General features: G+C 33.3%; 3 protein-coding genes across 3 annotated transcripts; all 3 read right to left on the bottom strand.

Annotated features, from left to right (window-relative positions):
- Positions 1–2,552: 2,552 nt before the first annotated feature.
- Positions 2,553–3,101, bottom strand: LOC141607702 (protein FAR1-RELATED SEQUENCE 5-like). The gene has a single exon (XM_074427056.1). The coding sequence runs from the start codon at positions 3,099–3,101 to the stop codon at positions 2,553–2,555; it is 549 nt and encodes a 182-aa protein (XP_074283157.1).
- Positions 3,102–3,376: 275 nt separating this feature from the next.
- Positions 3,377–3,787, bottom strand: LOC141607701 (protein FAR1-RELATED SEQUENCE 5-like). Its single transcript, XM_074427055.1, has one exon. It carries the CDS (start codon positions 3,785–3,787, stop codon positions 3,377–3,379), a length of 411 nt encoding a protein of 136 aa, XP_074283156.1.
- A 2,948-nt stretch (positions 3,788–6,735) lies between these two features.
- On the bottom strand, positions 6,736–7,167 carry LOC141607700 (uncharacterized). The gene has a single exon (XM_074427053.1). The coding sequence runs from the start codon at positions 7,165–7,167 to the stop codon at positions 6,736–6,738; it is 432 nt and encodes a 143-aa protein (XP_074283154.1).
- Positions 7,168–11,566: the final 4,399 nt, after the last annotated feature.

Here is an 11,566-nt window from a genome sequence, read left to right as displayed (position 1 = left end):
GACGGAAAACCAGAAGAATTTTTCCACAATAGACCACTGTCTTTTGTAAGATTCTATGCTCTCTTTTGCTTAACAAAGACTACATACTGTTCTTATTCATTATTGTGAATGTACAATGACTTTACATAGAGTGTACCTTCCCAAAAATTTTGTGTCTGTCTTAATTTTCTAATTTTTGTGATATTGTACCTCATAATTATTAGTGTCCTAATGTTTTCCCGCACCCTTCTCCGCCAGCGTAATGTTCTAGCAGAATACTTGAAAGACATCGGTGTTTCAAAGGTAAAAGTTGATCGCATTAAAAAACTGCAGCCTATTCTTGCAAAGATGAAGTGGAGAAACAACACTAACAAGACTGATTGTGGTGTTTACGTTATGAGACATATGGAGACATTTAAGGGTAATCTAAATTGGACCCGTGGGCTTAAAAAAGGCGATGTGAGTTTGAAGTAATATAATTATTTTTAATACATAATTCAGTACACATTTGTACATGTTCTAATCCCTTGTTTTCTTTATTTTGCTAGGATGCTCCCCTATCGATTCTCGGAAGAAATACATTTCATATATGATTTCAAATGAAGGCAATGTATGTTTTGATGTTGTACTAAAGAAGGCAATGAATTTCCGTTCAAACCCACTGCCATTGGAAGAATATGATGATGAAGATGAGGAAGATGCTGAATTGAAGCCGTAAAAACTTTTTTTAGTTTCGTTTGTGACATGTGTGTGAGTAATGTAACATATATTGAGGAAGCTGTGAGTCGTACAACCTGAAGTTTGAAAAAAATTTAATTCAAGAGAGTGTTATATTCCGGAAACAAATTTCAATAAAGTTTATTATGTTCTTGCTGAACAACAATAATGTTTATTGTGCAAAACGTCTTAAAATTATTGTACTCTGGGAAAACAATTCCAATCAAGTTGATGTTGTCCCTGCAGAACAACAATAATGAACCTTTAATACAAATGTTATATACTTTGGCTATAAGAGTCATGTACTTTGGCTATAAGAGTAATGTACATACAAGCCTTTAAGAATGTTCCTTGCAGAACAACAACAATGAACCTTTAATACAAATGTAATATACTTAAGGTATAAGAGTAATGTACTTTGGCTATAAGAGTAATGTACATACAAGCCTTTAAGAATGTTCCTTGCAGAACAACAATAATGAACCTTTAATACAAATGTAATATACTTTGGCTATAAGAGTAATGTACTTTGGCTATAAGAGTAATGTACATACAAGCCTTTAAGAATGTTCCTTGCAGAACAACAATAATGATGCTTTAATAAAAATGTAATATACTTTCCCTATAAGAGTAATGTACTTTGGCTATAAGAGTAATGTACATACAAGCATTTAAGAATGTTCCTTGCAGAACAACAATAATGATGCTTTAATAAAAATGAAATATACTTTCCCTATAAGAGTAATGTACTTTGGCAAAGATAATCGAATTGTGCATACAAGCCTTTAAGAATGTTCTCGTAGTGTATATTATGGATGTCTATCCTTGAATCAAAAATTTGCACCTTCCACTTCGTTATCAGATTCATCTTCTTCATCGTCGTCCTCCACATCATCAGATTCATCTCCTTCATCGTCGTCATCTTCATGGTAGTATTTGGTGAATATGCATCAAAATGTAAATTAAATATCAGATTTTATAAGGAGAAAATGGCCAAAATGAACAACTAAATTGATAATAGATTTAATGTTAACCAAATATACATTGCTGAAATTTTCATCTGTGCCTTTAGAACAACCATAATGTTCATTTCACAAAGAGCTTATGTGCCTCCATATAAGATTGAATATTTTGGAAGGTAAACACTATCCGCTATGCTTGTATAATTTAATAATTATTTAACATTAATGTAATATGCTTTAACAAGAAACCAAATTATAGATACTGTCGGATGGTTTGTTTCTTTGCAAGTTCTAGAGTTGTGTCCTTGGCGGCCACATGTTTTGCAATACCTCTTCTCTTTTCCTCTCTTCTTTAGGGCTTTTAACATTTGTGATTCAATTCTCTTGCCCTTGGTCCTACCCTTGTTTTTAGATTTTTTAGGAACATGAATCACCAACTTCTCAGGTATTTTGCAGCCCACATACTTTTCTATTTCTTTCATCTTGTCTTTCTTCTTTGCTAGTACACTTCTGTTACTAATCATATCCAATCTAATATCTCTCAGTTTTTCAATCAAAAGCTTCATGTCGTTATCATCACACTCGGCCTACGCCGACACAAGAATAAACCTCTTGCCACACTCAAGACTCAAACTTTTCCGGTCGTAAAACTTTTGAGAGACATCTATCGTTTGCCATCTTTGTCAAAGACAGGCTTACTCATTGCAGCTTTTGTCCATCTTTGCGTTATGTCTTTGTTCGGTATTTTTCGAAAATCTTGGTTGTGTAGAATCCAAAGGCAAAGTGCTCGTGACAACAAGCCCATTCTCTCGAAACATAGAACAGAACAAGTAATCTCCATGTTATCTGGTGAATATGCTACGTTCCATGACTTATTTGGCATCTGCAAGTCTGTTAGAATATATATTTTTGTCTCATCAATCTTCTCCACATCTTTAAAACGGCAATCGACAAAGTCGCAACCAATTCTGTTTGGAAGTCTTTGAAAATGTTGTGCGAGTACATTTCAGAAGCATGGACTTCAAGGTTTGACTTTGTTTTCCGTGGAATTTCAGAGTGTTTGTTGTCACTGTTCAATTTGGACTGCTTGTGTCTTTGTGCTTCCAAGGCACTCTCATAGCACACCCAAAACTCAACAAGGGTCAAATGAGGTGTGAGGAACCTGTCAAAGAAACTGTTTTCACTCTCAGACCTAGAAGTAACCCTCATCAAGCCAGACATTGAAACATCTTTAAAGTAGGCAGGGATCCACTGTTCCCTGAGATCGTACAAATCTGAAAACCACTCGTGTTCTACAAGTTGATAATCAGTCATTATATTCCCCCATTGTTCTTCGAATTCATCAGGCTCAAGTTGGTTGTTCCAAACACACCTATTGAGCCTGGTCTTAAAATCCTCATCTTGAAACAGTTGATAACTGACTTTCTCTCTTAGTTTCTTCATTATGTGCCACATGCACAATCTGTGTGTTGACTCCTTAAACACTTAGGGACCACCGACTTCATTGATTTGTCCCGATCGTAATTATAATTCTCGGTTGGCACCCGCCCATTGCTTCCAAAAATGTCTTGAACAGCCATGTATAACACTCAATACTTTCATCACCTAACAACCCAGCTCCAAACGTTATGCACCTTTTGTGGTGATCAACTCCTGTGAAAGACACAAACACCATATCATACTTGTTTGTTCTATATGTAGCATCTGCTGATAAAACCTCACCGAACAAAGATGTAGTTCTTTATGCAGATCGGATCTGCCCAAAACACTCCAGCCAGGCACTTGTTTTCATCTACTATAAAATCAAAGTAAAATGAACTGCATGTGTCTTTTCTCCCTATAAGATTTTCAACAAACATTTGTGCATCAAAATTACCAATGTAGGTTTTTATGTCCCTGACAAAGTTTTTGAAATCAACCTCGGTAGCCCCAATGTTGTTGTAACCTCCACACAGCTCCTTCCAACCTCTATAGGCTTTCACACCACCTAGTTTTAGCACCTTTACCTTTGTGACAAATTGCTTCGGTACCTCTGTCATTTTTCGGTTTCCTTTCAAGAATATTGTAGATTCAAGCGAAGCAAGTGGATGGTTATGCGCTTCATCGAACTGTAACAATATAAGTTCCATTTTCTTGGTATTTAAACCGCACTAATGCACGACAGTCAATTCTTGTAATCGGCCTCACACGGCTTATGTCTGTCACATCGATTCTCGCATCATTCTCAGAAAGATCGGTATCGATGATCGATCCTCTTCCTTTTCCTACTTTCCTTTACACCTTGCCTATTGCAGACAACATTCCTTAATGCAAAACTGTTTGGTAACTCATTGCCTTTAATCCTTTTTGTTGTTGCAAGTCTTGGCGTAAACCACGATTGTACAATATTCTTTGTAGAATAACTCGTTGATTCTAGCGTTTGAATACTTGTCCTACTTTAGGTTTCTTTTCCTCTGGACAGAATGGAATGTCTTGGATTGCATTTAATGTTTCAATTATTGTCCTTGGTGTTTTAAAGTTGTTATTTGTAGAAGAAGACGTAGTTGCATCACTTGTACTCATTGTCCGGTTTAACAAGAGTTAAGTAAGTAAGTATATTAAATATTATTGCATCAATAATGCAAAGAATCCAATTCTAATATGCAGTAATCCAATTCTAATATGCTCATTGTCCATTATCATGCCTGTAAAGGAACATTTATTTTAATGATAATGTTCATAGGAAATATTGTTGTCCATTTTGATATAGCATATATATAATATATTGAATGCTAATGACATTAAACAAAGAAATAGTCATAATATTATTTCATTAATATTAGAAAATATTTACAAAAGCCATTTCAGGCTTTCAAAATGGTAAAGCCTACTAAGGCTTATATTGAAAAAAAAAAACACAAGATAATACCTAATAACAATAAACAGAAGATAACACAACATATTTCTAAACTAATCTAACAAATGGAGTCATAATAATTCTCATCCCCAGACTGTTCCTCAATTTCATATTCTTCTTCTCTTTCCTTTAAAAATCGTCGTTCTTGTCTTTTGTGATGTCTAATTATTTCTGCACGATTAGTCATAGTCGTGCAGATGCGTAATCTGGTCAAGCATCCGATTATTCTTTTCGATAGTTATCACACCATTTTCATTTCCGTGAACGCGTCTCGGTAATAATCCCTCTCCTTTACCCGGGTCGTTCCCTATAAGGAACCACTTTGACCAAACCCTTGCACAACATGGCCATGTTTTTCTTTTCTTCCCTCCCAAGTCGCTCAAACAAAATCTGGAGCAAATCCTGAGTAGTAAGCAAATGATGTAAAGGACGACTGGGAGATGGTACATCCATCTCCACAGGAATGTCATCTCCATCAAACCAGTTTGAAGAAAATCGGCTTATTTTCCATTCCCTATAATGGGCCATGAAATTTTGTTTGTAACCATCATTCTTGAAGGGAACTATCAGGCATTTTGAGTAGTCCATTGTTTTTTTTTTTTTTAAGAAAATTAAGTACTTTTCTGAAGAGATTAAAAGTTTTGGTTATTGGAAAAGGTAGGATGGAAAACTAGTTGTATACTCTTGGGTTTATATAGTGGATTAATTGATTAAAAGAGATTAAATTTCGTGAACAGTTGTGTCTTTTCAACCGACACAAACATAATCATGGTAATTAATAAATTGGGTGAAGTTATCTATGTTATTTTAATCTATTGCATAAAACAAAGATATGCACATTATGAAAATACGTAATGGACATTTGAATTAAACTGAATTCACATTTTTTCCAAATAATGTTTCATGTTCTTTTTAAATAATTTAATGTACCTTTTAATATTATATAATGTACATTTTCCAAACAATGCTTAATGATATTTTAGTTGTACCTAATTATCAGAAAATGCAAATTACGAATATATATAGTTGACAATTTATTTTATGGAACATGTTTTTTTATAATTAATATAATGTACATTTAGAAGTAATATTCAAATTAATGTGAATAATTGCGTCTTTTCACCACATAAGCAAGTTATTTCGTACAAATAAAGGTTCATATATAATGTATTCCTTCGAATGTCCATTATCATGCCTTTAAAGTAACATTTATTTTACTGCTAATGTTCATAGGAAATATTGTTGTCCATTTTGATAGAGCATATATAAAATGTATTGAATTCTAATGACAGTAAACAAACAAATAGACACAATACTATTTCATTAATATTAGTAAAATATTTACAAAAGCCATTTAAGGCTTTCAAAATGATAAAGCCTACTAAGGCTTATACTGAAAAAGAAAAAAAAAAACACAAGATAATACAAAATAACAATAAAATAGAAAACTAACTTAATATATTTCTAAACCAATCTAACAGTCTGAGTCATAATAACCCTCATCACCAGACTGCTCCTCAATTTCATATTCTTCTCTTCGGTTTCTAAATTGTCGTGCTTGTTGTTTATGATGTCTAATTATTTCTGCACGACTAGATAGAGTCGTGCAAAGGCAGAATCTTTCTAGGAGCCGCCGATCCTTTGTGATGTGATTATACCATTTTGTTGTTCCCGAACCACCCCTCGATAATAATCTCTTTCCTTTACCTCTGACTCCATTCCTATAAGGAACCACTTCGACCAGCCCTTGCACACCATTGCCATGTTTTTCTTTTCCTCCCTCCCAAGTCGCTCAAACAAAATTCGGAGCAAAGCCTGAGTAGTAAGGAAATAATGTAAAGGACTACTGGGAGATGGTACATCCATCTCCACAGGAATGTCATCTCCATCAAACCAGTTTGAAGAAAACTGGCTTACTTTCCAATCCCTATAATGGTTCATGAAATTTTGTTTGTGAGCATCATTCTTGTAGGCAACTATCGTGCATTTTGAGTAGTCCATTGTTTTTTTTTTAAGAAAATTAAATACTTTTCTGAAGAGATTAAAAGTTTTGGTTATTTTTTTTTTTTTTTTTTTTTTTTTGGTAAAGGTAAATTATATTAATAAAGAGCTCCAAATACATCAACTATATTAGTCCAACAAAAGCATCAGACTTCCAAAAACAAAACACACTTAATCTAATTACATGATTTGTTCAATCCATTTAAGGTCCCTCCTAGCTAGCTTGCCTGCGATATGTTGCTCGATTTTAGTCCTGATTTCGTATTGAATCATGGTCACACAGGCTTCAGGCCTTATGAGTTTCATTTCATGTCTGCAGCCATTCCTTTGCCTCCACACGTGGTAAGTAGCAGCGTTCATGATGCTGTTCAGAATGCCCACCTTCAGTCTTGACAGTTTGGCATTTCCTCTCCAGTCATAGTTTCTGGCCTGAGGCATACTTATACCAACCCAGGTCTGAATACGCAACATGATTTCTTTACTAAACTGGCATTTAAAGAACAAGTGACTGGTTGTTTCCTCCTCAATTCCACAGATGCAGCAGAGGTTATCACTGCTGATATTGAGTCGATATAGTTTGTCTTTGGTGTTGAGCCCGTGTTGCTGGGACATCCATGCTATCATGCCATGCTTAATTTAGAAATGAAGGTAAGATGGAAAAGTAATTGTGTACTCCTTGGTTTATATAGTGGATTAATTTAGTAGAAGAGATTAAATTTGGTGAACAGTTGTGTCTTTTCAACTGCCACAAACATAATCATGGTAATTAATAAATTGGGAGAAGTTATCTATGGTAGTTAAATGTCTCGCATAAAACAGTATATTCACACTATAAATATACGTAATGGACATTTGAATTAAACTGAAAGCACATTTATTTTCCAAATAATGTTCCATGTTCTTTTTTAAATAATTTAATGTACCTTTTAATATTATATAATGTACATTTTCCAAAGCGATTGCTTAATGATATTTTAGTTGCACCTAATTATCGAGAAAATGCAAATTATGAATATACTATAGATAGTGGACAATTTATTTGATGGAACATGTTTTTTTATAATTAATATAATGTACATTTAGAATTAATATTGAAATTAACGTGAATAGTTGTGTCTTTTCACCACTTAAGCAAAACTTACAAACCGTCATTTGACATATTGAACAGTTGCAAGACCACTTGCAAAACGTAATTATTACTTGCACATACTTATTATATATAATGCACATTTCACTAAGACTGATTGGACATTTCCTTATGAAACGTGTACAAAGACAACACAAAGACAACACAAAGACATTATTTTTACATGCAAAATTACTTTTCAGCCATTACTTCAAATTGCACACTTTTCCTTTCTCATTATTTTTAGTACATTTTTTCTCACCACAAAGTACATTTGCATTTATCATCCTTCTAAAACCAAACAAACAAACTATAAACCCTAATTTAACACTTTTCATTATAAAATTAATGTTTTTGTGGTTCTGTACATTACATCTAGTTAACTAAATTTAATCAAATCCGAAATTAAGTTGAATTTAATTAAATTCAACTTTAACATCATCATAAAATCAATTCAACAACGATTGTAAACGAATTAAATAATATTGAATGAACATACCTCAATATTGATCAGAGAAAACAATAATTCCAGATGAATGACCAAATCAATTCCGATTTTTCTTACAAAGTTTTGATCTTGAAATAATTGAATAGCCGATGAATGCAAAAGTTTGAACAAATTGACTCTGATTTGCGCTTCAACACAAAGAATTGATGATGAATAAACGATTTTAGATCACTAAATTTGATATCGAAAGACAAAAATTTACAAATTAAGGAAGGATTAATGGTGAAATCGATTGATTTTGTTTCGTGTGGTTTGATTTTGTTACGTAGGCTTGATATTCTTTGACATGTACACTCTTATTTTTTGTTTTCCGTGAAATTTTAAGAGAGCGCGTTTAATCTCAGTAGTGAGTCTTATTTGATGGACGGTTGAGAGGCATTCTCACGGTTCTCACGATAAGCCTCGTTCTCACCGGAACTCTACCCTAATAATAATAATAATAATAATAATAATAATAATAATAATAATAATAATAATAATAATAATAATAATAATAATAATAATAATAATAATAATAATAATAATAATTATAATTATAATTATAATTATAATAATAATAATAATAATAATAATAATAATAATAATAATAATAATAATAATAATAATAATAATAATAATAATAATAATAATAATAATAATAATAATAATAATAATAATAATAATAATAATAATAATAATAATAATAATAAATAATAATAATAATAATAATAATAATAATAATAATAATAATAATAATAATAATAATAATAATAATAATAATAATAATAATAATAATAATAATAATAATAATAATAATAATAATAATAATAATAATAATAATAATAATAATAATAATAATAATAATAATAATAATAATAATAATAATAATAATAATAATAATAATAATAATAATAATAATAATAATAATAATAATAATAATAATAATAATAATAATAATAATAATAATAATAGAAGAGATATTTAAAGGTAGAGTGTAAGAGGGTAGATAAGTGTGTTGTCGATATAGGATAGGTCGAGAAAAGATTAGTCTCACAAGTGGAAATGTGACGGTCTATAGCTAGACGGAAGTTAGCCTTAAACCTACTTATAATTCAAGACGGAGCTTTATTATTATTATTGTCGCTATTAATATTATTTTATATAAATTAAGCTTTTAAAATATTACTTTTATAGAAATCGTATTAGAAATAAAATTAATTAAATTAAATAATTCAAATATATAAAATAAAGCAATCAAACGGTTTAATAAATTTTAAATGTCAAAATGGGAAATTCGCGGGTGTTACATGTAACACCCCCATACACCAAGGTGTCTTACCATGGACCACCTTAGCATATCAAGGTGCTACCATCTCGGTTGCCCGAGCTAAAGTATATCAAATGGACGAGCAAAGAACATTTATTAAAAGTACAAACTGTTTAATCAAATACAACTTGATGTCAAACCAAAAACTGTTTACAACTCCAAAACAATCAAAAGAAACTAATGTTTAAGTGACAGCGGAAGCTAGCTAAAGGGAAAGTGATGACTCGGCTCCATCCGTAACCCGCGAGCTACATCCACATCCATTACCTGCTAACCACACGTAACAAGGCTAATCCCCCCAAAATCCCGAATTCACCCAATTAGGGTTCGTATATTCACAACCAGAATATCAATAAACACAAGGGTAAAAATTACTTACTGATCAAATCGACGCAGAGATGAAAGAAATCCCCAAAACTAAGAACCCTAGCCTTGGAAATGATGAAGATAATTGGAGAGCAGTGTTACGTAGTTTAAAGTTTGAGAAAAGTGATTAAGAACTGATCATAAAATGATTAAGCCGATAACACGACTTATATATGTTTCTCCAACTATTTTAATCAAAACCGCGGAAATTAACCCGTCAGACCAGGTACTCGGTTGAGTACCTGAGATGCTCGATCGAGTACCTCAGGTACTCGGCCGAGTTCGCCCTACTCGACCGAGTTCCTCACAACTTGGACGAGTGCACCCAAAACAATAGACTGTTCAAAAGTACTCGACAACTTTCTCGACCGAGTATAGGCTACTCGACCGAGTAAGCTGAGACCAAAAAACCGTAGTATTACATGATCACATGTTCTGTGATTGTTCATTTTCTAATAGAGTTTGGGCTGGAAGTCTTCTAGAGATTCGGGCACAATCAGGGGATAATATAAGCCTCTAGTCTTGGGTTTGCAACTGCCTTTTTGTTCTTTCTAAGGCTGATAATAAACAAGAGGATTGTCTTTCTTTTTTGTGTAGTATTTGGGTGGTAAGGTGTAGAAAGGTCTTTGATAATTCGGAGAGCTCCCGTATTGCTGCCATCTTATTATATCAAGATTGTAATACCCGGATATTTTGGGACCCATAAAGGACCTCGAGACACGTGAGGGGACCCAGGTGTACTCGGAAGTAAAGGATGACCGTACATTAGACCAAGTGCAATTGGCAGCAGACCGAGTGCAGTTGGCACTAGAACGATTGCAGCTGGCACTAGACCAAGTGCAGCGGCACTCAACCATGTAGAGGTGGCACTCGACCAAGTAAAGGTGTCACTCGACCAGCACCTGACCGAGTAGAACTTCACTCCACTGAGCGCCCTCTGGGCAGCAACCCAGAGATCCTATTGTGTGTCACTCGACCCAGTGGAGAGCCTCACTCGACCGAGTGAACCGAGCACTCAACCGAGTGCCCTGTCGTTGTCACTGGAAACGCGTGAAAGCCTTATCTCTTTAACCCTCTCTTTACAGATTTCCTCCCCATTTTTCACTCCATCCTTATCCTCAAACTCCCTCAAACACCCACAACTCTCTAGAAATTCCGCTTGAACACTAACTAGAAGACCAAGCCTAGATTTGGAAGGATTATTCACCAAGCTTGATTCCTTCTCTTTCCCTTCCACTAGTAAGTTGATACTCATCCTTTCCCTTTCTTTTATGTTGATCAAAACCCCATAATTTAAGGGATTTTCATGAGTAATGTTAATTAGTGTTTTAATTAGTATCAGGACCAATTAATGGGTAATAATAAAGGGTTAATTAGTAGTATTAGTTGTTTGTAGAATGTGTTGTGATAGTTATTATGGAATTATGTAGGATGAGACGGGTTTATGATATGGATGCTTGGTGGTTTCGGATTTCTTATGGAGCATGCTAAAAGGTAGTTTGTAATCCTACTTGGTTTCAATAATGTGGTCATTACACATGTCATTGTTAATGTCGTAATTAGTGTCACATAATTAAAGTAAATGGATTATAACATGTTTAGTGGGTAATAGCATCATTAAGGAGATAAGTATGTTGGTTGAATTGCATTATAACATGATATTGGGTGAAGCGATTGTTGATTTGGAATTTGGCATATAAAGTGG

Source organism: Silene latifolia, chromosome 10 (genome assembly GCF_048544455.1).
Source record: "Silene latifolia isolate original U9 population chromosome 10, ASM4854445v1, whole genome shotgun sequence".
Lineage (NCBI taxonomy): Eukaryota > Viridiplantae > Streptophyta > Magnoliopsida > Caryophyllales > Caryophyllaceae > Silene > Silene latifolia.
This window is presented reverse-complemented; position numbering and strand designations above follow the sequence as displayed.